At 44.7% G+C, this 21,645-nt stretch overlaps 1 protein-coding gene across 1 annotated transcript in view; it reads right to left on the bottom strand.

The window, feature by feature from the left end:
- Positions 1-2,818: 2,818 nt before the first annotated feature.
- MFSD2A (MFSD2 lysolipid transporter A, lysophospholipid) overlaps positions 2,819-21,645 on the bottom strand; it is a 34,687-nt gene continuing 15,860 nt past the window's right edge. Inside the window, exons 6-14 of the mRNA XM_083626607.1 lie at positions 20,415-20,590; positions 19,306-19,396; positions 16,657-16,778; positions 13,845-13,928; positions 8,624-8,707; positions 7,094-7,206; positions 6,358-6,501; positions 5,428-5,604; positions 2,819-3,615 (exon numbers count right to left, since the gene is read on the bottom strand). Of these exons, the coding sequence (XP_083482733.1) occupies positions 3,555-3,615; positions 5,428-5,604; positions 6,358-6,501; positions 7,094-7,206; positions 8,624-8,707; positions 13,845-13,928; positions 16,657-16,778; positions 19,306-19,396; positions 20,415-20,590 (1,052 nt within the window). The 3' untranslated portion in view covers positions 2,819-3,554. The remainder of the gene's footprint in view (positions 3,616-5,427; positions 5,605-6,357; positions 6,502-7,093; positions 7,207-8,623; positions 8,708-13,844; positions 13,929-16,656; positions 16,779-19,305; positions 19,397-20,414; positions 20,591-21,645) is intronic.

Below are 21,645 nucleotides of genomic sequence, written 5' to 3'. Positions count from 1 at the left end.
AACAAATGGAAGGCTACAGCTTCTTCATTCCTGCTCTACAGGTGCATGCATTTAAACACATTTTCCCAATCCCCCCAAATCCTGGAAACTATAGTTTACTCTGCACATAGTTGCAATTCCCAACACCCTTAACAAACTACAGTTCCCAGGATTTTTGCGTGTGTGCTTTAAATGCACGGTGTGTAAAGTCTTATGTGATGGATGGGGAGAAGGGGGTGTGGTGCCAAGAACCCACTGGAGGAGATCCGGTCCTCACCATGACCCCAGAGATGAGCCTGCAGCAGCTGCTGTTCCTCCTTCTCCATCTTTGTGGGTCAGGGACTGGCCATGAACCCGCACAATGGGCACTGGAGCCTTGGCAACTGCCCAGAGATGCCAGCTGAATGAGTTGGTGCAAGGTGTTGACTCATTAGGATTTTTTTAGAAAATAAAAAGATTAGAATATGCACAGGCTAGCTCTCATTCAGGCTGTGAGAAAGAGCAAGACTCTCTCTCGCTGTGTTTCTTAATGATGTCAACTGTCCCATCTCATCCTTCTCAACGACACCCCCCCCCCGCTCCCAGTTCTTAACAGGCGCATAATAAATGACTTGCCTCCATTTCAAAACCACAGCCCAAACTTCCTGCTTTGCAATCAAAAGAAGAGGACCTGACCTTCACCCCTTCAGTAACCATAAAAACAGGGGCGATAAATCTAATCTGCCTCCAGAGGCTGTTCCACAGGATCCAATCAGTCGTTCGTTTCGTTTGGATAAGGGTTGTAGAAGTGTCTTGTGTCAGCACAAGGTCAGGTTCATGGGATTTCTTCCCAGCCTCTCTCCCATTTCTAGCTAGGGCACAGCCTGGAATCTCAGCAACCGGAGCTTTAATGGCATTGGGGGTGTGTGTGTGTGTATTTTACGAGCATCTCGAAGAATAGGAGCTTTGTTGGAAACCTGAAGGCCTGCGCTGAGAGAGTGTCAAAGGGTTAAGTGAACACACCAGCACATTAATGGGGGGTTGGATTAAGACATTCCAGTTCTCCAAAGTAAGAGACTGGAGGCCGGCAGAAGGAGGTGGCCTGCTCAGTCTTATAGTCAGTTTACTTCTACACTGGATAAGGGACCATTGTTCATTGGCAGAGGACTTGCTCTGCATACAGACGGTCCCAAATGCAATCTCAGGTACTTCCACTTAAAGGACCTCCTTTAGCAGAGTCTTCTGATTGCTTTTGTTTGATTCTTGCTTTAAAAACTTCCTCAACACCCTTTAAAATCACAACCAAAACTCCCTGCTTCCTCTAAAAACCTCCTCTTCTTTATCTAAAGTGGCCCAAGTCAGCATCTACGTTCCTTTCGATACTACCTCCAGCCAATTCCCCCGGCCCCAATTCCTAGTTTCTTTCTTGCTCTGCCCTTCTCAGTCCCTTACTAAGTTTACGTGTTTCTATGTTGGTATATTGAATGTTTATTCCTTTAAAACTATGAAAGCCCATGCCACTTCACTTCTGTTTCACATATTTTAAATAAAGATACCCATTCCCTTTTACTTGTTTGATTAATTGGTAATTTTTTATGTATTATTTTTACTCCATAAATCTTTAATGTGCCAGTTTTAGGACACACCCAGCTTTCAGTGTCAAAAGACCCTAAAATGGATGTCAGGGTCACGTGCAAGAATTGTAGGCTCATGTGCAAATTGCACAGTTCATAAGGAAGCAGCTTTCAGACAGGAGACATTCCCTGTCCTACTTAGAGATTCAGCCAGTCCCTATACCAGAACTGGACTTGATAGCCCAATGCCAGGCATGGTTCAATAGAAAAGGTAGCTTTGCTGGAAGAGTGACTTATACCCTGTCCCCCCAAATAGGACACAAATTTGCACGTGCAAACTTTATATGTGTAAATGCCAGTGCATATTTAAAAAGGTAAAGGACCCCTGACTGTTAAGTCCAGTCGCAGACGACTCTGGGGTTGTGCTGCTCATCTCGCTTTATTGAATGAGGGAGCCAGCATACAGCTTCCGGGTCATGTGGCCAGCATGACCAAGCCGCTTCTGGCGAATCAGAGCAGCACACGGAAACGCCGTTTACCTTCCCGCCGGAGCAATACCTATTTATCTACTTGCACTTTGACATGCTTTTGAACTGCTAGGTTGGCAGGAGCAGGGACTGAGCAATGGGAGCTCACACTGTCACGGGGATTCGAACCACCAACCTTATGATCGGCAAGCCCAAGAGGCTCAGTGGTTTAGACCACAGCACCACCAGCATTCCTGTATAAATATTTACTGTCTTTTAAATAGGAATAAAGTGGCAAACAGGTCATCCCATTTGCCAGCTCAATCTTCTGTCCAGGTACCAACTGCTGCTGATGCACAACTCCAAAGCCCCTGCTTTTTCTTCTGGTTCATCTTTAAACCAGAAAGCCTAGTGACACTTGGGGGGTGGGGAGTCGCTAGTGATTGGTCCCTCAGGGATGGAGTCTGACTGCAGTGGGGGGAGAGAAAATACAAAAACCGCTCCATGGCCCCTTGACCCAGCTACTTGCTGCAATATTTTAGTTCTTCTCTTGAGAAACTCTGGGCGTGTTGAGGGAAAGTTTGAACCTGAAGCTTCAGAGCAGATGTTGACATCTGGCAAACAACTATATTTCCCTCCCCTATAATCTTGGATTTGCCTAAAGGCACCCCTTGGTCAATGATGTCCTGTTTTCTGCAACACCGGCACTTGGGGCAACCAGAACAAAAGATGCAATTCAATCAAAGTACCCAAAGCTATACTAGTTAAATAACAATTTGTCCAGTTTCAGTTGTTCTTTAGGGAAAGACATAACAAGTACAGGTGACACATTTGCATTTTAATGTAAATTAATATTAATAGGTCCATTGTCTTCTTTCTGTACAGATATATACAAATAGGTAAACATAGCAGTTTTATATTTACAAAATAATTAAGTTATTTTTATTAATTAGGCTCTCTGTATATATAAATACGCATGTACATAAATTGCACCAGCACAGGATGCTTCAACATTAGTTGTGTCTTATTTACAGTTGAGAACAGTACGAGGTTGTGTTTGGCAAGGTCATGCCAATGGTGTAATGTACACCAACAAGCACCATCTGGGTCCGTGGCAAGATAAAATTTTAAAAAAGAAAAAGGGGGGGGGGAGAGACCCTTAACAGCACTGCAGTTTTCTTTACCACACTTGATGCCATTGGTATCAGGCAGATCAGAGGCAGCACGAAGCACACCCAAAGAAAGTGAGTACTCAAAAGGTGTTTTTCAAAAATAAATGTAAAAATAAATAACAATTGTGGCGCACTTATTCCGTCAAGAGATATGTTCCTGCAGTACTGCACATTGCCCTGCATGCAGATGCAGTTGGTGCTCCTTCAATTCCACGTAGCATGTACCAGTGTTTGCTCTCCAGAGAAGTCTGGAAGGACGTCATAGAGCACTCCCTCAAGGAAGTAAGTCAGCATCCCTCCTGCACAGCGGGTGGCCCTGTTGCAGCCCCTCCCCACCTTCAAAGGATCCCAGTGTGTAAACAGCAAACCAAGGCAAGCCGAGGTCAAACAATGCTGGCCAGCTCTGTGGAGTCCGACTCGGTGCTACTGTTGTTTTCTTCATCTCTGGGGAAGTAAAAGAAGGAAAATATATGTTAATCACACACACACACATACACAGGTTTGCAGTAGGCACACAGACTGCAGCTGTAAGGGCTGCATTCAACTAATGAGTCCTGCTAGTGGAAGCTCACGCGAGGACTTCTGCTTGTGCAGACCCCAGCTTGAGTTGTGTGTGGGGGAAACCCAGAACAGTGAATGAGGGGAGGAGAGGGGAGATTGTTCCCTCTGGTAAGCCAACATGCTTCCGCTGATAGATAGATAGATAGATAGATAGATAGATAGATAGATAGATAAATAAATTATTATTATTATTATTATTATTATTATTATTTATTTATTTATACCCCGCCCATCTGGCTGAGTTTCCCCAGCCACTCTGGGCGGCTTCCAATCAAGTGTTAAAAACAATACAGCATTAAATATTAAAAACTGATGGAACAATTGTCATAGAACTACAATGAATTCCTAAATTTCCAAACAGGGATTAGGTGCTGCTGCCAGAGGCAAAAGTGTCCTTCAGCTGTGTACACACCATACATTTAAAGCACACAGCCTATCCCAGGAATCCTGGGAAATGTAGTTCATTAATGTTGCTGGAAATTATGTTTTTGTGAGGAGTAAACCACAGTTCCCAGGATTCTTTTTGAGGGTGCTTTAAAGGTTTGCTGTGTACCAGGCAAGGCGATGTCAGTACCCAGTCCAGAGCTCCTGTGTGTTTGCACTATGCTGACCTTGCTCCTGCCTTGTCCCTCCTCTTACCTCCTGGGAAGCAGCAGGGACTGTTACTGATTCAGCAGACCCTCCGCTATTGCCTAAAATGTGACCTTTAATCTGTCCCATTATGAAGAGGCAGGTTGCTTGTTAAGATGCAGCTCATGACTCCCCTGGTGCCCTCTTCCAGGCTCGACAGGGAATGCAAGGCACAGCCTGCTGCTTATGTGACAAATGTCCCTCCCTCTGGGGAATGAAAGAGGTTCGCAGTATTGGAAAGGACTCAGAAAAAGAGGAAAACAGTCTGGTTGGTGGGCCACTGCGACTCACAGGTCACCAGTTGCCTATCCCTGAACTAGAGCTACCCCCACTTCTGAACTATCAGGCAGTTATGTGCCACCACTAATCTTGGAGTAAAAGAGGTACCCGAGGCAACTCTAAACAGTCAGGAATCCCAGCAAGTGAAGACAGAACTATCAGGAAGCCAAGCAGTGATTTGTGCATAAAGGGCCAACATTCAGGATCACTCAGCATTTTATATTTAGCTCTCTACACCCTGCCATGGAGTGCTGCATCAGAGAAACTAGACACCCGTTTGTCCCAGGGCCATCAAACGCCTGCTCTATTTTAAGTTTTGGCAATAAACGGAAAGGGTCATCTGGAGGAAGAGCCACCTGTCATTGCAGAATTTGAACCTATGGCCACAAACGGGGAATTTTGAAGGCGTGGTGTTTTCCGCGGAGGTGGGGGGATTCTTCCTGATTCTGAATGGAGCATGAGATCACACTCTCCCCTTCACTGCAGCTTCACACAAACACGGGATTCCAGGTCCTTTGCAAGCCATCCTTCTCCGGAGCCCCTCCCTTGCTCAACCCATGAGACTACAGTGAGCATTTTTGTTCAGAAGGGATCAAGAAGGCATAGCATCTGTGGCAATCGCTCTTGAGCCAACAGCATCCCTGCAAGTGAATGTTCTCCTGCAACTACTGGCTAGGGGGTGATAGTGATCCCATGAGAAACGTCCCAGTCTGATAGTTGCTCATCTCTGCCAAGTTATAGATGCACTCTCCCCCCCCCGCCCCGTGTGGCAATCTGGGATCTCACCTTAAATCCTGCAGGGCTTTCTTGTTTTTCCGTCGCCTCTCCTCATCTATGGGGTACAGCTTGAAAAGGAGCAGGCCAAGGATGATCAAAGCCACAGGAGCAGCAGACACCAGTATCCTCAAGGTCAAGTTCACCTCCTCTGGCTGGGAGCACCCCCTGGTCTTGTAACCAGCAAAGCTACACACCAAAAAAAGAACCGTTATGATGGCTGAGTAAAGTGTCCAGTAGCCCTGCGTCACTCCTTACCACACTGCCAGGATAACAAAACCAGAATAAATTAAACAAAATAATAAATTATGCAAATTGGCCCAAATTGCAATAAACAAGCCGACACACAAAACATGTTTCATAACTCTTTTCTTAGGCTGCCTGGGCACGTAATTTTAACATTCTTTTTAACAACATACACTCCTGCTACAGCCCCCGTAATGTCTTTGAACAATCTAGTGACTTAAATCTCTGTTTTAGAGAAGGCGAACTGCAACTAAGACAGAACAAACTGCCTAATGCAGCACACAGGTATGTGACATTAATGGTGACACAGAGCTTCAAAGCCCAGGTATTCCAGGGCTCCCAGGTGATGCATTCTAGACACTGGATCTCACTAGCTCTCCAGTAGATCCATCAGGATTCTCCTCTCCCTAAAATGTCCCCATTCCAGCCATCATGGTGAAAACTACCATGCAATTTTAAAGAAATTGTGTTGGCATCTGATAGTCTTCTTCCCCATTTCCTCTTGCATCATATCTTTTTATATTGTAAGGGCAGGGAGTGGTTCTGCTTTTATTCAAACAAAGCCACTCTGGAAGCCTTTTCAGCTGAAGAGCAGGGTAAAAATAATAATGCTTCAAATGATGGCGTTCTGCTATATATACCACCAAATCTAAAAAAGGGGAGGGGAGAAAGAGAGGCAGGCAGGCAAAGACTTACTCTAAACTGAGTGTGGAGATCCCCAGAGACACCCCAGATGCAAACTTGATGAAGAAGACGTAGAAGGAGAAGAAAATCGCTTCGTGGCCAGTGGAATCTGGGTGCTGCAGGTTGAAGTCATCAATAACATCTGGCAACATGGACCTAAATGGAGAGAGAAGCAAACCAGTCAGTACCATTTCATTCTCCCCAATTGTCTTCAGCTTCCAAACTGGAGGTTGCAACAAATAAGAAAGATGTCCAATTACATAGGGCTGCCATACGTCCGAGTTCTCCTGGACATATCCAGGATTCGGTCGCCGAAAATAGCGCCTGGGGGGAATTTCTGGAAATTGCTAAAATGTCCAGGAAAACCTGGACGTATGGCAACCCATGTTGGAAGTGGACTTGTTTGGGGCAAATCTCCTAAAAAATAGGTCAAGAAAATTAATTTTTTTTGAGATTTTGCAAAAAGCTCAACAACATTTGTCACTGGATTTTCACTCTCTGAAATATGCCATCCCTAAATTACAAATCACACTTTTTCACTCAATGATAACCAGAAAAACATGTTTTGCAGCTGCCCCATTATTTGCCACCCACATTTCAACATAAAGTTGGGAGTTTCAACATAACATAGGAGTTATTGAGGGGTGTGTGTGGAAGCATAATCTGCTTTCAGCACTGAAAACACAGTACTATGTTTACTAAATACACACACACACACACACACACACACACACACACACACACTTACCAGGGTAAAAGAAAAGCAGCGGCGACACTGATTCCAACTGCAACAGCCACTATATAGGTGATAATACGGTTACTTTCCATGATTATGATCAAGAGGAGGAAAGGAGTTGCAGACTGTGGAATCAAGAGAGGAAATGGTCAAAAAGATAATCATTTGAAGGTTTTCACTGGCTCAAGACATAGTGGATAAAGATTTTTTAAAAAAAAAAAGCATGATAGTTTAGGCTTTAATAGTTTGCACCTTGAAAACAGTATACAAATATTCATTTATATACCTGCAATACATGCAATATATATATTTATTTTTAAGGGACAAGGTGGGCTAATATTAACACAGTCACCGCACAACTTACATGTGTTTAATTTATGCAATTTCAGCTTTACACAGTTGATGGCCAACTGGTTAAAACTGAACAAATTAAATGTGCAGAAAGTGGAGAGCTTAAAAGTTCTTTCTGCACAGAGTTCTCCTGGTGCAGAAAGAGCTTTTAAGCTCTCTGCCTTGCTTACCAGCCTCTGGGAGGCTCTTTCTCGGGCTCTGGGAGGGTCTCGCAAGATCTCAGAAAGCCTCCTAGCATCTGGTAAGCAAAGGAGAGCACTTAAAAGCTCTCTGCTCGTTTTTAAGACTCACATGGTGTGCTGGTTCAGGAAAGTAAGACTGCGGTTCCAAGGAGGTGGTATGTCTATATGCATTTGTGGGTGTCCACGCCATCCCCAGAACATAATCACCACAAAAGATGTGAGAAGACTGCATTTCTTGATTTGTAGGCCAATTGCAATGTAGCCCAGCCCAGTGAATAGACTTAGTAACTTACAGGAAGAAAGTAGCAGGTACAGCCCAACACTGACGTCAGTAGGCCTCAAGCACATGAGGTCTGTTCCCCTATGACAAGGCCTTTCCACATTGGAACAGCCTTGTTCTGGGAAAAAGTAAAGGGGCCACATGAGGCCCCAAGTCCTGTACAGTGGTACCTCAGGTTACATACGCTTCAGGTTACAGACTCCGCTAACCCAGAAATAGTGCTTCAGGTTAAGAACTTTGCTTCAGGATGAGAACAGAAATCGTGCTCCGGCGGAGCGGTGGCAGCAGGAGGCCCCATTAGCTAACGTTGTGCTTCAGGTTAAGACCGGACCTCCGGAACGAATTAAGTACTTAACCCGAGGTACCACTGTACTGTCAATAGGCCTTAGATCTGCTGCAGAACAGCCATCTCAGAGAGGAAAACACACAGAGCTAACACTGCACCACTAACATCCCACTAGAGAAAACCTTTGAAGAGGCCCATAGTGTTTACCCATAATTCCATGGCATGTTCAGTTCTTGGACTTAATAGTTTTCTCGAGATCTAGACCAGCTCATTGAGAAGCTGCTTGGCAGACCACTTGGGCCGTGTGGTTTCCTCACTGTTGTAGGCTTAGCAGCGCCAAGTGGAAAGACCGGCTCTGTGCACTATGTTTCCCTGCATGGCTTGGCAACAGGCACAAAACCTCAAGTCGTCTTTGTGCTTCCCCTTGGAGATTTTTCACTCACCGAGATTCCAATGTAGACGGCCGTTTTCTTCCCAAAGCGAGTGAGGAACCACTGCCAAAAGGGGATGGTAAGAGTGGCAGAGAGCTGCAAGAGAGCAACAAGAAGGGGATGGGAGGAAGAGTTGTTACTCAAGTCAGCCAGAGTCAGTCTTTGCAACAGCCTCTCCAAGGGAGCTCTGCGGGAGCCTCGGGCACTATGTATGCAAGATCACACGCTTGGATGTGGCACTGATTAACCTGGACTTAAAACCCCAATTCCAAACACAACCATGCGTATGGAATCCACAGTTCGTTCATAAGCATGCACAGAAAGAAGGGGAAATGTTCTGACAGCAACCATAGCTAAGGACCCCAGGGCAGGTTATTATCATGGGAGATTTTTTTTAGGAATGCCTGCAGTCACATAATGGCAGGGCAAAAAACATGCTCAGGTTACATGATACCCATTTACAAATGGCTGCACCAGCTCCTTGGCTTCTTTCATAGCCAGCACAAATGCCAATTCTAACCTCAGCTGTCCCACCATAGTCTCCTGTTCTCAAACAATCATAACCAGTCTCCTTCACTGTCCCCTTACGCCTGAAACTCCCTTCCTTTTTTATAATAACTGTTTATTAGTTTTCAATTAAAGTCCAATAATAGCCTCATTTTAACAATACCAATTTATAATACAATTTGTTCAAATACCGAGTTACAGAATTTAGATAAAGTGGCCCCCTGTGCGCTAGATTTGATTGTTTGGTGATTTTCTTTATTTCTGCGTTCTATAGCAATAATGCCAGAATTCCGCAAGGCTTATAAAGCACCGAGTTTCCCCACAAGAACTCAGCCAGTGTCAAGTTCCTTTTCCTCATGAAAGTTCCTCTCAGGGCAGCGTCTCTGCCCTTGCCTCTTCTTAGGACAGGACAGGAATTGTTGGTGGCATGTCAAGAACACGCCCCTACGTTCCTATGCAGTCAGAAAGGGGAAAGAGGAGAGGAGAAATGAAGGGTGGCAGGGTCCTCCCGACTGTTACTTAACAGGGATTGGCGTAAGTTTTGATTCTGCAAAGGGGGCGTGAACTGGATGGAGTCTGGCCAAGAGAGCTGGCCACGAGGATGACAGAACATGCTCCACACCCCTCTCTTAGGGACACGCAATGAGGGGCTGAGGTCACAGCCGGCAGCGGCATCCAGCAAAGCTAAGCATGTGACTAGAACTAAGGGAAGCTTGAATATCCTACTGAGGACAAGCACAGCCCCTCATCCATCCTATCTCAGCAGCACTGTCCCAAAACACCACAGGGAGATGGTGCTGCAAGTTATTATTATATAATACAGCTCCATCTGTGGACGCTGAACTTTATACAGAGTTCCATAAGCAAAAAAAGTGACACAGGTCCATGTCCTCCTCCCTTTCCCAGGACAGCACTTGGGTTTGGTTACAGTCAAAAGGTTTAAAGGGTTTAAGCCAAAGGCTTAATGGAAAAAGGCGGGTTTTGTGGAGTGATTACGGAACAGCCTTTGCCAGCCTGGCGCCCTTCAGATGCTTTGGATTACAGCTCCTCTCATTCTATGGGATTTGTGCTCCAAAACATCTGGAAGTCACTACACTGGCAAAGGCTGTTCCGTAAGACAGCTGTGTGTGATCTCGCTGGGCAAGGGGCATATAGGGGGGGGAACACGGGGAAGTGCTGCAGGGCATTGTGCTGGAGCCCATGAACACCCCCTCCCAGGTTTAGGAACACACACTATTTCCTGAACTTGCACGGCTCTAAAATAAGACTAATTTTTACTTTCTTCCTCAATTTCGACTTGGCCACGAGGTCCTAAAAAAAGGGTGGGAAAGGGTGGGTGGCCTAAACTCTCACTAGATAAGCAGACTATGAATTTGCTGCAAATGCCCAGGCCACATGGTTTGGGTGGGGAGGAAAGAATAGGAATGAATATGCTAGCCAAGTCAAATTAACACAGTAAAACTGCAGGAGACCACACACCGATTAAGCAGAAGCTTTTTGGAAACACAAAAACAAACACCATACTTTTCAGGACTGCCTTACAGAGGCCACACGTCCGTCTCTCTCTCTCTCTCTCTCTCTCTCTCTCTCTCACACACACACACACACACACACACAGAGAGAGAGAGAGAGAGAGCGCACTGAGAGTCACCACCTGGTATTCAGATACATCAAGGCCCTTTCTTACCACAGCCTCCCTCCACTCCAAAATATTCGGAGCTCTTCTCCAAACAGTCCAGAGCCCTGTTCATTTTATTCCCCCACAACGGCCCGGACACACACTCAGCATTCCATGCAGGGTTTGTAATGGCTCCTTGAATGCAAATGGATCAGGTTTTTCCCACTCACTTCTCTAACATTCATCTCCAACCTCTCCAAAATATCCAATTCATCCTGTTCTGCTCCAGGTGGGTGTGCTACATATGCTGCCCCTGCTTAACTTCAAAACCAGCAATTTCCTTTAGGAACTGTTCTGCATAATGTGTGTATCACACCACTTTAAATAGTCATGGTTACACCCCCCCCCCCAGAATCCTGAGGACTAGTTTCTCATAGGTGCTGAGAATTGTTAAGAGACTCTTATTCCCCTCACAGAGCTGCAATTCCCAAAGTTCCCTGGGAAGAGGAATTGCTTGTTAAACCACTCTGGGAACTCTGGGGGAGGAATAAGAGACTCATTTCCCTCCCGGAGCTTAACAACTCTGCACCTATAAGATTCTTTGGGGAAAATCCATGACTCTTTAAAGTGGTGCAATACTGTCTTAAATGTATAATATGGATGAGGCCTCAGTAATGCATGTTCCTGAATGTGTCATTTTAAAAGAAAAGAAACTTCCTTGTTTTTTTTAGCAATGTGGTGAATATATCTATATCATCTATCTATTTAGATCTATCATCTCCTGTCCTCCTGTTTGAAGTCGTATAGTCCAAGGCATGGCACCTCCTCTACAAACACTTACACCATTAATGCGCAGAATTACTTTCTATGGGAAACAATGGCACCTTCAAAATACATCATTTCCTTTTGTGTGTTTTGCATTTCTAGGATGGCTTAAGAGTGAATCACTGGATCTGGTACCAGATAAAAAAGTTGGCATTTTACCTGCCCAAAGTTTTGAGTTTTTTTTGTAGCCATGAGAAAACAGAGACCATTGGCGGGGGGGGGGGGGCGGGGAGGAGGTAAACAGAAAGCCAGACTGCGCTCAGGATTTGGCCTACCCTGAAGCTGCTTCACAGAGAAAGCTGACAGAGCCCCCCCCTCCCCGAGCTAAATGCAACACCATTGCACGGTAGTCAGTACCACGCTGCCAGGTTGCAAAGGAATATTCTTTTTACCACGCCATCAGATGAAAGCATGTGGCAAAAGAGTTGTCTGCAACCAGTGCAATCAAACCTTTTTGTAAATGTGACACACAGGAGAAGGAAGAGGAAGACAGCAAGTTATTGGTGGGGCTTTACTCTGCTACGGTGTCTGCATCAGGCCACAGTTTGACTCCTTTGTGAGCTTGGAGAAGCAGAACAGGGCCTCTTTGCCCACCGTGCTATTACTGCCTGAATTACTTTCAAGTCCCTGTGTTTCCTAAAGGCGTAGAGAGGAAGGGGGTTCTTCCCTCTCCCCTCACTTCACTTACTTTCTAGCCTGGCACAACACAATGCCCCCCACTGCCTGCTCCCCACCCCCACCCCTCCTCCTCACATCCATCAGCCTGGAAAGGCTTTCCCAGACAAATCGGCTCCATTCCTTTCATTCAGTGCCTCTCTCCGATAAACACTCAAGGCTCCTTTTTTCTCATGATTAAGGGTAGAAAAAATGGCCGGGTTGGGACAAAAGGCTCACATGGCTTTTATTCTCCGTCCCTTTTCATGGCCTCCTTCAAATGCCTAACAAAGAACACACTGTTCCAGGAACCATGTAAAGTGACTGCCCTTCCCTTCCCTAAGGTTGCCCATCCTTTAGCTTCCTCCAACTCCTGCACAATTGTCAGGCAGCTTAAATGCTCCTATGGTGGCTCTCCAAGGAGTGCATGGCTCAGTTCTCTGACTTCCACGTACTCCTTGGACTCTTAGCACCCTGGCAGCTCAAGACTGGTTTACTGCCGGATGTGCCTCAATTACTATTGGCTTGCAGTTCAGCGGTAGTTTGGTGTTCAGTTGCTGCTGGGCAAACCAAATCCAAGTTCTTCAACATTTCCCCAAAATGCCTTAAACAGACACAGAGCTGGATAGTCATAGAGTACAACTGTCCAGTTATTTCTGCTCAGGAGGAGAGCAGCCTTTTCAAAAGACAGCATCCTTTACCTTCCAATATTCAAAGCGAGTATTAGCTAAGTAGAATAATGGGGAACCTACAGCCCTCAATAAGATTTTAGACTCCTTCTACCATTAGTTCTTGTCAGCTTGGAAAGCTACAGCTTTCCCCAATACAGATTGGTGTGCATGAGTATTTACAAAATAACCTGGGACACCCACACATAGGATGTCACACAATGTTCATTCTGCACATGTGTAAAATAGATTTTTTTTAGTGTAGAATTCACTGCCTTTGTTGTACTCTTTTTGGCACCTGCTTAAAACCTTTTTGTTTACACAAGTCTATCCAGACACACCACTGTTTTAATCTCTTTTTAATTTACTACTGATTTTAATTGTTTCCTAAATGCTTTAATTACTTGCTTTCATCTATTTATTGATCATTTTAATTTTTTCCGCTACACCACTTTAGAGGCTTTGTTACAACCGAGCAGTATATAAACGTTGTCAGATAAAATAAAGAAATAAAAAGAAAAATTCCATTCATGAGAGTCTTCTCCCTCAACACACTGGCCAACAGCTACAGACCTTCACTTCTGTGCTGCTGTATCCTATTGTCTGGAAAAACTGATTACCTGGAGGTCAACTGCTGCCACTTGGATTCCAGCTGGAAATTTGGGCCTCACCCCTCCCATGAAACTACGCTGGTACAGCCATTTACATGACTACTAAGGAAGTTGCAGGTGGGGGCAGGGGGCAGAGGTCTGGAGAACAACATTAAAAGTTTGTAAAAAGCAACTATTCCGCATTAACCTGAACAAAATGAGGGCAGAGGTTAAGATGAAATGGATTTCCCAAAACCACTTAAGCAGGTTCATGACAGAGGTCTCCCCCCCCCAAAAAAGAGCTCCCTTTTGCAACAGATAAAGAGCAAGAGAAATGTGACCAGTAGTCATGCTGACTGCCATATACATACCATGATGGCCAGAAGAATGTTCTGGAACTCATTGCGTAAGCCCAAGGTGTACGTACAGAACAAAGCAAAGTTGCCTTCCAGCAGCTGAAAAGAAGTGGAACAGCCGACATTAAGGGAAGAGATCCTAGGAACTCTCATTAAATCTCATTAGAAAGGGAGGAAGGTTCTTGATTTCTGCCTGAAGTAACATCTTTATCCTGTCTTTCCTCTATGGAGCTCACAGCAGCATATCTAGCTCTTTCCCCCTTATACAATCTATTCTCACAACTACCCAGTGAGGTAGGCTAGACTGAGAGAGAGAGAGGGAGACAGACAGACAGACAGACAGACAAACAGACTGTCAAAGTGAGCTTCAAGGCCAAGCAGGGATGTGAACCTGGGTCTCCCCAGTCTTAGTCTAACCCTCTAACCACTATACTTCACTGACTTGCCAACATCCCATAAGGGGTGGAGGTTCAGCTGCAATGTTAAGTGCACTTATGGGACAGGTGGAGAGAGAGAGCTCCTGAACATATTGGTATGAATATAAGTCATCCTCAATTATAGGCTGTCCCTAAACAGTGTTATAAATTAGCCAGGCGCCTGGTGCATTTTGTAACTGGCATGGGCTCAATTGCAGCCACACAGATCTCTGGATACCAGGTCAGCAACTAGGGAAAGCAAAATGTCACTTAGAGAAGGATGTGAAATATTTTCCTTGAAGTATGAATTAGTTTTATCCTGGATTGTTTTATTTTATTTTTTTAAATGTGTTGTAAACCGCGTTGAGATTTGTACTTTAAAATATAAAGCTGTATAGAAATGAAAGAACCAGAACAACCTTCATCGTGTGTGTGTTTGTGTGTGTGTCTACTAGACATTCTATTGTGGTGACCGTAACCTAGGTTAAAAGCTGGTATTTGGCAATTAGGATTATATACCTGAGTTTCTAACACTGCCCCAAAGATACCTTAAATCACAGCTCCTCTAAGAGTGTGTGTATACACTGAGGTTTATACAAACCAGATTTTTTGGTGGGGGCGGGCGGGGGGAGCAGGGGAGTGCAGCCTATATTCAGACCAATACAGTAACTCCAGAAACAGAGGCGTATAAAAATAAACCTCTGTATTGGAACCTGGCGCAGTGGGATGTGTGTGTGTGTGTGTGTGTGTGTGTGTGTGTGTGTGGAGGAGGGAGAGAAAAAGACGAGAAGGCTACTGGATGACTGCCACAGTGAAGGGGAAGGAAGGCTAACAAAAGTGGAAGAATTCAGCAGATTCCCCAAGGCCAGAGAAGAAAAGTCACTATTCACAATTGAGCTGGAAGTAAAAAAAAAAAGCTAAATGAGAAGTATTCAGCCAAGGAGCAAGTTCAGCATTGCTGCTGTTGCAGTTTGTTGCTACTAGAGCAGATTCCAGAAAAGGTTAAGAAGTTTGCCTCTTTAGCAAGAATCTGGTATTAAGGACCCATAGACACCCTCTGGTAAAGTTCTTCAGAATTGTCCAGTGATTGCTTCTATACAAATGTGTCTATAATCCAGAAATAGATCTAGGTCTCAGTTAATTAATTAAGCCCAGCTGTTTTCCTCTGCTCCTCCTATTGAGAGCAGCCCATTTCACAGCACTCTTTTTGTTAAATCTTAGTCTTTAATATGAGGCCTTAGTATGTATTAACATTCTAGCTAGTAGACATCTTGCCCTGGTTTCTGCCATATAGTTACCTGTTTCAAACTAATTTACCTTGTCATTTGCTCAGTTTAGGATGCTATCTTGTATTACTGATAGAAACAGAGCTGAGTGGTCCTTCCCCAAATCTAGTCAGAAAAGTGCCATCAACTCAATGGGAACTAAAATGTTATTCTTCTTTTGCAATCTGGCTTCTAACACCACGCTTGCTTTCAAGGAAACAGGAGACACACTAGGACACACAACACGCTTCTCTGTGGGTCTCTGATCAAGTTTAACGATTTGTGGCATTCCTATTACCAACTCAGGTTTCCAAAAGGCAACCAGGGTATTATTTAACTAAATCAACCAGGTTTCACTCTTAACTCAGATTTTGTGGGTGTTTTGTCTCCATTTCTGGAAAGAGTTCCAACAACAGTTGTCGTAAAAACCCTTCTGGCAGATTATGGTTATTATAACTTATTCCCTTTTCAACAAGAATATTCCTGAACCAATCTATTCTGTCTAAAACAGCACACGACTCTCCGTGTTATGACCTATACTAGGCAATCCAGCTATATGTCTGACTACCAATCTCAACATAGGGTCCCAACAAAGTTGACAAATACTGTAAGACTTGCATTTTATTTTGCCAACCTGGAAATAATCCACATGGCAAGGGAGGAAAAACAGTAAGTCTGAAGGCTGCAATGAAATAAACCACCCTGTGATCTTTGGATGAACGGCAGAACATTAATTAATTCAGCCAGCCAGCCGGCTGCCTGGAGATATCATATAAAATCATCATCTTAAATAGAGGTGGTCAAAGCAGCCCATGACATAGGAACAAGCAAATTCCACACAGGGCTCACCAATGCAAATCCCAAGTGCCACCTGGCTAGGTGTTGTGGTGGATTTTGGGATTAGGATTTCCCCATCAAGGAAACACAACAACATTCTAAGCGCTCAGGGAAATGGAAATTCTGTGCTCCCCTGGGAACTTCTGTTCTTCTCAGGGAGAGAAGGTCACCAAGGTGGGGTGGGGAGGCCTCAAACAGGCAGACCTCACCTCAGTTGGGGGAGAGAAAGGACCCCACCTCTGAAGCTGGGTAGTAACGGTGCATTTATCACTGGGAGGGGTATGTGCGTGTAAAAGATGGTTTCCTTACCATAAAGGCCAGAGAGGTAAAGAGTAAGCCAGCGATCAGCTTGACGTAAGGGCCATAGTTCATCACCAGCTTCAAGCTTTGGAAGAAGGAAACTGGCTCTTCTGGCTGGAGATCGGAAGACTCTGGGGGAGCAAAACAGAAGCACTAGGTCAAGTTATTTCCCATCAAACCATCTTCAGACAGGCCTTACACTGCTTTCATGCTAATCTTGTGCTGGTGCAAATTTTGTTTTGATTCTTGTATTCCTATTTGATTTAGTGAATTGTCTAGAGGACACCGGTTAGTTGGGTGATACGTAAATACCATAAATAAATTTGAATGCAAAATAAAATGCTGTGAATGAATGCCTTCATTATTTAACTTGTTTTGTGTCATTTCATCATTTTGCTCCTGGTTTTCGGATCTGGCTATGAGGAGCAAGGAGTCCAAGGCAAAGCTGAGAAAGAAATTGCTCAGCCACCTCCCTAACATGCTTCCCACAATATCATTGCTGTATAAGGGCTAGTGGCTGTCATCTCCTAAGAGCGAAACACTGACCCCCCACTATCAGATCCTACCATATATCCATCCTACTGTGGAATTGTAGCTTACGTGTTGCTGCATTTTAGCGAGAGAGAGAAAGCAAGAAGGGGCAGCCCTCAGAATGCCATGTATGTGGATTAGAAAATAAGTTATGTAGTAAGGCCAAAAGATCAAGCAATGGAAGTGATAGGTATCTCACAGTACTACAGAGAACGCTAATGAATTTGCAAAGGCAAAGAGAAAGACAACTTCTTTTCTGCAGTGAGCAAATCGTTCCCAGTTCACATAAACTCAAGTCTGCAAATGAATTAGGAACACAGGAAACTACTGAGTCAGACCAGGGGTCCTTCTAGCTCAGTATTGTCCACACTGACTGGCAGGGGCTCTCCTGGGGTTCGGGATTCCCTCCCAACCCTACATGGAGATGCCAGGGATTGAACCTGGCAACTGATTCATGGCCCTTCCATTAAGTTCCAGTTTAGCAGCTTAAAACCAGAGCTTGAAACCTTTCGGGTGGAATACGGCAAAGGGAATTTCCATGCCTTTGCAATATATTCTGATGGCCAAGGCGCTTGCTCTTTGATACTTCCATTACTTGCATATTTTGGATATATATTCCCCCTCAGCCCTACTCACTACAGTCGTACCTTGGAAGTTCAACAGAATCCGTTCCAGAAGTCCGTTTGACTTCCAAAACGTTCAGAAACCAAAGCACGGCTTCCAAAAAGAATTCGCAAACTGGAACAGTCACTTCCGGGTTTGCGGCATTCGAGAGCCAAAACTAAGCTGTTCGAAAACCAAGCTACAACTGTATTTAGGCTAACAAATCTATTTTACAATTTGTCCAGGACTCTATTACATCACGTTGGGGCGGTGACGGGAAAGAAAAAACAAGCAAGCAAGCAAACAAACCTATCAGGGAAATCTCCTTGTCAGTAAAACCTCCTCTCCATCATAAGTTTAGGACTGTTGACAGATGGATTGCAAGACTGGCAGGACTTCCCCTTCAAAGCTGGCTAATTATCATTTCACGAATGTGAAGTGTTTGGGTGATGATAGGCTTAGTTATCTAAGAAGAGGGACAATATTTCATAGCTGTGGGTGATTCTTTTGATAAGCCCCCTGCAAACGTGGCCTCCAGCACACCTTGAGGCTGAGTGGATTAAAAACCTCAAGAGGAACTTGAGTGACAAGGAGGCCTTTGAGAATGCAGAACAAAGATCGCAAGAGCCAGCTTCCCTCCCCAATGGCTGGTTTCAACCAGCAGAAGTCAGGGGCTTTTCCACAAGGAGCTGGAGTTACATAGGTGACGCTTGGTTTATGCAACGGGAAATTCTTGCAATGGAAATTCTTGCCCTGTGTGTCATTTGCTCCCTTGAAGTCAGCCCATGTATTAAAAGGGATTGGCCCATGTACAAAGAGGCACAATAAGGACATCCATCCCCAAGAGGCAAGGAGTAGATTTTGCAACTATCAAACCAGCCCGATTACATGCCCAATGGGAAGAAAAGACAGAAAGCATGTCTCCTTTTTCTAGTGGGTGGTGGTGGGGGAGAGATCAGATGCTTATACAGCACATTGGAGTGCACCGAATGTTTCATGGATAATCCTAGTTCTCTCAAACCAGAAAAAAACTCTATGAATTGGAAGTATGAGGTGGGTGGAACAGAAGAGGAATGCATGTGAGTGGAAATACGCTTATGAAAGCCAAACCATGGTTTGGTTGCTACATATTTAAAATAGGTCTATGTAAGTAATGGGAGGGGGACCTAGCCCAGTGCCAGAGCACACAGTTTGCATTAAACAGGTTGCAGGTTCAATCCCTAGCATCTCCAGGTTGGGCTGGGGAAAAACACCCCGTCAAAAACAGTGGAGTGCTGCTGGCAGTCAGAGTTGACACTATGGTGTTAAGCAGTTTAACAATAATAATACTCAGATAGATGAAGTAAAAGGCAGGTTTCGATGGACTCCTTTGGGAGCCAGTATGAATTCTGCACTACTCAACTTGCATCCATCTTTGTCACAAGCAAGTCGATTTCTTGGCAGATTATGCCTGGACTTTTCCTTTTGGAGCCCATCCCCTCCACCCACTTTGCAGAGATCACTTAAGCTGTCCTTCTTGCTCACCTCGTCTTTCTCGAACACCCACGGATAAGACGATAGCACAAAGAATATATATCCCACCGATGACACCGGCTGCGATCATGTAGGCATTTCTCTGTACAAGGATAGGAAACAAGGTTGGGGTGGGGAGGAGACAGAAAGATAGCACATCCAGATGAGAGGTGATGTTTTCCAGAATGGCTTGGCACAAATGCATGAGCATGTGGGCATCAGGAGAGGAGATTGTGGCGGCTTTGCTTCTCCCTGGCTGCTCTGCAGTTGCGCTGTGCTGAGCTAAGCCATGGTTTGGCATGGTGTGACGTGCAAAACAGGCCATCATATACTTGCCTGACAATGGAGTAAAACCAAAGTCACCATTCCATAAAAACCCAACAGCTTTTAATTATTATTACATCTGTATTCTGCTCTTTGCCCAAAACACGTTGAGCATTAAATTAGCATTATGAACAGGCTGAGATGAAAGTGTAGCTTTCCTTTCATATAAACTGACCTGGAATTCAAAGGGAGGGCGGTATTAAAGCATCAAGAAACAGCATCGGGTTTGATTGCTGCACCTCCAGTTAAGAATGGTCCTATGGCAAAGTTCAATTTAATCAAGGCAAAAGAAACCTGGGATGATAGCATAAGAACGTAAGAACCCAAAGGTTCATCTGGTCCAAGGATGGGGAACCTGTGGCCCTTCAGATGTTACTGGACTACAGCTTCCATCAACCACCATCACTGAGTAAGTGTGTGGTGGGGCTGATGGGAAATGAAGTCCAACAAGCTGGAGAGATGCAAATTTCCCATCCCTTTTGTAGTCCATCATCCTGTTCCACACAGTGGCCAAATAAATGTCTCTGGGAAGCCCACAAACAAGACATGTAGCCAAGAGCTCTCTCTCCTTTTGCTGCTGCCTAGCATTTGGCATTTGGAGGCATGCTGCCCCCTCTGAACCTGGAGCCTCAGTGTGTATTCAGCCTGGCTACTAGATGGTCTTCTTGACGAAGAAGCAGGAAGAGGAGGAAGAGGTCTCTCTCCAGCCCAGCTCTGCAGCCATGGGCTTCCGCTAAACCCCTTCCTATATTATCCCAACCAAGTGGGATTAGGGAATGCTCAAAAGGGATCTGTACCGTGTCCGTGAGTGAGCCAGTGTCATGGGTGATGTTGACCTCTTCCATGGCCACTGAAGAAGTATTGCCAATGTTCAACAAGAGCGGGTCTGGAATGCAAGGCGTGCCCACTTTGCCCACAATTTGCCCTTGGATGGCTGTTCCCAGGACGGTCCCAAGCACTTCCACTGTCATGCCTGCAGGAAAGGGATGCACAAGCGGTGATTAGGGCTAATAAGTGTACTGTTGAGCCAGAAATGGCGTATGAAAACCTAGCTCGCCCAGCAAGTTTAACTGTCACAAGTTGCTAAACAAGCCCATTTCTGGTTTAACCCACTTAGCAACGGAGCCTATTTTGCAAAAGGTATTCAGTCATCTCCCAACAGTCTCCTGGGAAGCTATTTCCAAGTCAGCATCTACTTAAAATGGATATTCCCAAATACCCAGTGGGGTGTAGATGTTTGGACCAAGACGACTCAGGTTCAAAACCCCACTTTGACACGAAGATAACCAGATGACCTTGGGCCAGTGACCATTGCTCAGTCTAACCTAACCTACCTCACAGGGTTGTTGGGATGATAAAATAGAGAAGATTTAAGTATGCTGTCTTGAGTTTGGAAGAAATGCAGGAAACAAATATGGTCAATAAATAAATATAGTAAATAAACATGAACAGAATTCAGTCCCTCATTTCCTAGTCAAAAGATAGAATTCCTTCATAATGTAGAAGGAAAATTGGATCCATGAGGAATGTGAACTGCCTCTGAGCCTCAGCCTTTTCTTGCAGTTGCTCAAAAGCTCCTCTCGAGTGAGGTTACATTTTGGTCTCTGGTCTAAATATTAAAATTGGTGAAAATAACTCTTCTACATATTAAGAGGTAAAATCTGGACATTACCACTGTAGTGGGAGCAAAGAATTTAATTTTTAATGCTCCCCCATGTGAAAAATTGAGTGGCCTACTTTATTGCATATTGGAAGATTGCAAGTGAGGTATGTGAATTCCCTCCCCATAACATGCCCCCTACCTTTCTAAGTGGCACAACCAGAGTTCTATTGCCCCAGAGTTCTATTGATCTGGGGCTGTTCTGACTAATGTGCAGAACAGCCCCAGATCAATGCAAATATTTTGTAATGAGAGGCTGATTTGCATCCAGTCCAAGGAACTTAACAGTGCTGAACTTCCTGAAATTTGGGAGAGAGCAGAAGTGTGGGACAAATAGACCACCTGTACAGATATGCTGAGAGGAGAGA

Source organism: Podarcis filfolensis (assembly GCF_964270895.1).
Source record: "Podarcis filfolensis genome assembly, chromosome: 8".
Classification (NCBI taxonomy): domain Eukaryota; kingdom Metazoa; phylum Chordata; class Lepidosauria; order Squamata; family Lacertidae; genus Podarcis; species Podarcis filfolensis.
The sequence above is the reverse complement of the archived record's forward strand: the minus strand, read 5'-3'. Positions and strand labels throughout refer to the sequence as shown.